This window comes from Penaeus japonicus, unplaced genomic scaffold (assembly GCF_977035675.1).
Source record: "Penaeus japonicus unplaced genomic scaffold, GWHDUDI00000001_assembly GWHDUDI00000029, whole genome shotgun sequence".
Classification (NCBI taxonomy): Eukaryota; Metazoa; Arthropoda; class Malacostraca; order Decapoda; family Penaeidae; genus Penaeus; species Penaeus japonicus.
The window spans coordinates 28,837,609-28,842,608 of NW_028234431.1; the positions used below are offsets into that span (position 1 = coordinate 28,837,609).

Here is a 5,000-nt window from a genome sequence, read left to right on the forward strand (position 1 = left end):
AATATTGCTTATTGTTTCCCATTTTTCATCAAAAATACTACAGAAGGCAAACAGAGATGTAGCAGTTCCTCACCTACTGCACAATACGTTGAAACTCTAAAAAGGTTTTTTTTATACCCTTTAATCATGGAGATTTTCAAACTTGCGTACCTGTCTTTGTACTGCTTTTTTCTAAATCTTTTTTTGCTGAACTTCCAGTGATCAATGACAGTATTAAAGATTCAGTGAATCTTATTTTCAGGACAGCATGCTTTATAGAGAATATATGCATTAACTAAACTTGTGCCATATAGAATCTCAAAAACTAATTTTTTAAACCACTCATAAGACTTTCTTTTGACAGTATAATATGAGATCCTTTGATCTCCTTTTTTGGAAATACAACAAAACATTTGGAGGTTTCAGGTTTTAATTTCCACTTCTGATTGTCTTGCCATTAGCAGCAAGTTCACAGCCATGTTCAGGAACTGTTGATACAGTAACATTCTGTTTGTCTTTTCATTTATACAACTTCACCACATCTTTATCTTCTAGAGCTATCATTTTACCTTTCTTCAGTTTAGCTTTCTTGACCTCCTCTGGGCTATTTTTTGTTTGTTCTAATTATCCCACAATAATGAGTTTATTTTGGCAACAAATGCTCAGCTAGGGCAATTGATGAATTGTAATTATTAGAACAAAATAATTCTTCCATTATTGAGGAGTTTCTCACATATTCCAACAAATAAAGATTCAGGTGTCAGTCTTTGTTTGTGTGGCAAAAAGACACAATGAATCACATTTGAAGTGTAGGCTTCCAAAGTACACAGCTCGGAAAGTTTTATGCCATACTTATGAACCTTTCCATGTAAATATTGTTGGAATCCGTTTCCCTTTGAATGGTATTATGCTCTGATTAATTATAAGTTCTTACCTGGCTCGCACACATGCTGGAACTGTGTTAATAAGTTGTCAAGTAGTGGTTGTACTGCCAATTGTTGAGGTGTTACCTGAAAAATGGATCATACTCTATAGCAACTCAAACCACTCTCTTCCCATTATTTTTGGTATAAATTCATTGCTATAGAGTGCTGACTTGGACCAGTACAGAGACATATCTGGCTTGTGAACTAATCCCCCCCAAAATCATGATTTCACGAGAAGATGATCTTTGCAGAACATGACTCTTCATTTTTTCGCTTAGCATACTTGACTGTTTCACGATTTATCCTATCCAATATTTCATTAGTATGAATGAATCTATAAATATCTATGGGCCAGCCTCTTCTTTACAACAAATTCACCAGATGACTCATGACTCAGAAGATAACATGTCATCTTTAGTACATCTGTCTTCAGCATTTATCTTCCTATAAAATAAGAATTAATCTATATCTGATAGACTAGAAAATAAGAATAATTAAGTTAAAAGTACTTAATTTGAACATAAGTCATAATCCCTTGTGTATATACAATAAAATCTCAAGAGTGAAACAGAATCTTGCAAAAAGTACCACCTACGGCTCAAGAATTACATACCATACAGGTAGCACAATACACAATATGAATACATATTTCAGATATTTGTGAACGTACCACATGTAAGTCATGACTTTTACTTCACTAAAACATCCTTTGGTATCAGAAAACAACACTCACCTCCTGTCAGAGTGGTGTCTCATGCCCTTCTGAGACTGTAGGGGTTAGAAGGCATCCTCAAGAAGGGAATCCTCACAAATACTGAAATGCAGGGAACATGTTAAGCTCTACAATTGATTGCAATGGATCTTTCTTATGACATTATAATAGTCACATAGCTAATTGACCTATAACAATAGGTAGGTAGATATATCTTTGAATAAACCTATTTTCAGCATAGTGGGATTTTCTCCCACTTTATCAATATGGTTGAGTGTTTTGTCATTCATTGTGGACTCTACATTTCAATAAATATATTTAGTGTATAAAGGGATTTGTACTTTTGTACCAACATATTAGTCTTTTGTTATTCCTCAGAGGGATCACTTAATAAAATATGGGTTTCATGGTGATATATTACTAAGAAAATGATAAAGAACTACACTGTTGCATTCAGGAAATACAATCAGTAGCACAGTCCCTGGACGAGCACACCTGGCATTCACATACCTCTCTAATTGGGTTTTTTTATTAGAGCAAGTGGCCAGCGGTAAGCAACAAGTCACTGCCACTTTTGCTCTCTTTCATTTGTTCATTGGAATGCCGGAGCTATATATATTTTTTTCTTTTTCCCTTATTTTTGTGAGTGAGAATTATATTTCCTATCTGATAAGCTTTGACTGAAATTAATAATAACTAATATTTGGTAATAGTAATAGAGTTTTATGGGCAGACAAAAAACATTTTCACTGTGTATTTCTTATAAAAAAAAATAAAAATAAGAAAAAATCCATCATCAGATACAGTCAAAATAAATGATGGGGAAGAAGGTACCTTATCCTCACTGCTGGGCATGCCACTGGTGGAAACAGTCATACTGGCAGAGGGACACTTTGCAGTCACTGCACATGGTCTTGGTCATCTTCCTCTTCCCATTCTGCCTGCACATCTTACAGCGACGATATTTCTTTTCAGGAACTTGCTGTTGATGATGTGTAGTCATTCCTTGAAGGCGGCGCTCCACTGAAGCTGTGGATGGATGTTCCTGACTCTGGTATGCTCCCCTCTTGGGACAGGTGAATTCCTGGATGAGCTCGCGGATAAGCTGTGATTTGAAGTCGAACAGGTTCAATGTTCCTCCAAGTGCCTTGTGCACACAGAAGGTGTTGACCACAGCCGCATCAATAAGGTACAAGATCATCTTTTTATACCAACTCATGGACTTCCGGACAGTCCGGTAAGACCGAACAATTTGGTCTTTCATCTCTAACCCTTTTATCCTGGCATTATAGTCTGACACTACCCTGGGCTTTTGGAGCTCAGTTCTATACCGGGATGTACTGGTGACCATTTCAGAATCATGAACTGTTGATAACATGGTAACAGGTTCCTTGTTTAGCCACTGTAGGCACAACAGGCCTGTTGGGGTGCTGCGGTAGTCTACTTCGCCACGTTTCTTTGCCTGTAGATCACTTGGCATGTACTTGCAGTTGGTGCGCACGATACCAACCGCACTGGTATACCGATTTTGCAAGTAGTGGAAGAGAGTGGGTGAGGTATGTAAGATGTTGGTATAGAGCTCATACCCCTTCCCAAAGAGATCCGCAGCATCCATTAGGTTGATGATAGCCTTCATAGACAAAGGAAATTCACTCTTGTCCTGTCCTGCATAGATTTGGAAAGTGCTGGTGTAGCCTGCTGTTGCTCCATCACTGACACAGAGCTTGTACACCTTCACCCCAAGGTAGCTTCTGAACATCCAGACACTCTCATTAACAGTTATCCTCTGGGGAGGAGTGTAGACTGACAAGAACTGCTGATTAAGCATATCAATCACTGGACGCAGCTTCCATAGGCGGTCATCAGCAGGATGCACCCCGCTGTTGTCTACCGCATGCAGATTCTGCGTCAGCTCAACAAAACGCTCTATTTGCATTGTTTCAGGAAATATAGGCTGAGCAAAAAGGGGGTCCAACCAGTACACCTTCATGTCAGGCTTTGGCAGTAAGTCCATTAAGAGCCAGAGCCCAAAATAGGCATGCAGCTCCTCTCTTGAAGTGTCGTGCCATTTCCTTGTGGATGGGGTCGGTGCTGGATCCTGGTGGTAATACCTGAGGAGGAGAGAAAAGCCAAATTATAAACTATGCTTCTAATGCGAGGAATGTAAACTATAACAATATGGATATGAAAAGTTATGCAAGCAGGAGACACTGAAATGAAGGTAACGTACCGGTTAGTCTCCTGGACCAGATGGTCCATGAGCTTGGGCGTTATGAAGTGAGAATATATCTCAAAGGGTGTGGATGTTTGGTGCAAGTCATCAACATTGACCCCAAAACAGCCCGAGAATCCAAATACCTGTGGCTTGTTATTCTCTCTCTGCCACGTGAACAGGGGCATTTCAGGGTTACTCTGTTCCCCCACCTTAGCCTCGAAGATAGACAGCAAGTCATCCAAGTCTAAGGATGACTCTTGCCTGGAGTCAAAGTCCAACTCAGAGTCTGAGCCACTGTCTTCATCACTGCTGCTACTTTGATAATTCGTCCCCTTTGGTAGATACTCGTCTCCATCGCACTCATTAGAGGAGAGGTCGTAGAAGGGGGGAGGAGATGAGGGCGAAGTGGATGGAGGCGCAAGATCTTCGGTTGCAGCAGAACTAGAAGCAGAGCAGGATTGGGAGCCCATCTTCAGGGAGTAATGAAGGCAAAATGATTTTCCAGATCAAATTATGGGCATTTACATAATATTTGACCTACTTGCATTTTGCATGCCCATACCCAATCACATAACAGGAAGTATAATCAACCTCAGAACTCTTTACGATGTACACTTGTTTCGGTGCACAGTGATTTTTTAAGATATTTTGCAATTTTTAGGTCTACTCTCGACTATATAGACAATGACCTGACCTAAACACACACACACACACACACACACATATATATATATATATATATATATATATATATATATATATATATATATATATATATATATATATATATTTATACACATATATATTTATACACATATATATTTATACATATATATATTTATACATATATATCTGTATACATATATATATATATATATATATATATATAAATATATATATATATATATATATACATATATATATATATATTTTCATATATATATATTATATATATATATAAATATATATAAATATATATAATATAATATAATACAATATAATATATAGTATATGATATATAATATATAATATATAATATATAATATATAATATATATATATATATATATATATATATATATATATATATATATATATATATATATATATATATATACATATTACAAAAGTCTGAAATAATATACAGCACATTTCTTTACTACTACAAT

At 36.6% G+C, this 5,000-nt stretch overlaps 1 protein-coding gene across 2 annotated transcripts in view; it reads right to left on the minus strand.

The window, feature by feature from the left end:
• Positions 1-5,000, minus strand: part of LOC122250220 (piggyBac transposable element-derived protein 4) — an 11,705-nt gene that overhangs the window by 213 nt on the left and 6,492 nt on the right. The window contains exons 3-6 of one of the 2 annotated variants that reach the window (XM_043011570.2): positions 3,848-4,302; positions 2,452-3,728; positions 1,639-1,719; positions 1-989 (exon numbers count right to left, since the gene is read on the minus strand). The exon at positions 1-989 is cut by the window's left edge and continues 213 nt beyond it. In XM_043011570.2, coding sequence (XP_042867504.2) covers positions 2,459-3,728; positions 3,848-4,302 — 1,725 coding nt within the window. In that variant the 3' untranslated portion in view covers positions 1-989; positions 1,639-1,719; positions 2,452-2,458. The remainder of the gene's footprint in view (positions 990-1,638; positions 1,720-2,451; positions 3,729-3,847; positions 4,303-5,000) is intronic. The other variant, XM_086554150.1, reaches the window with a different exon arrangement.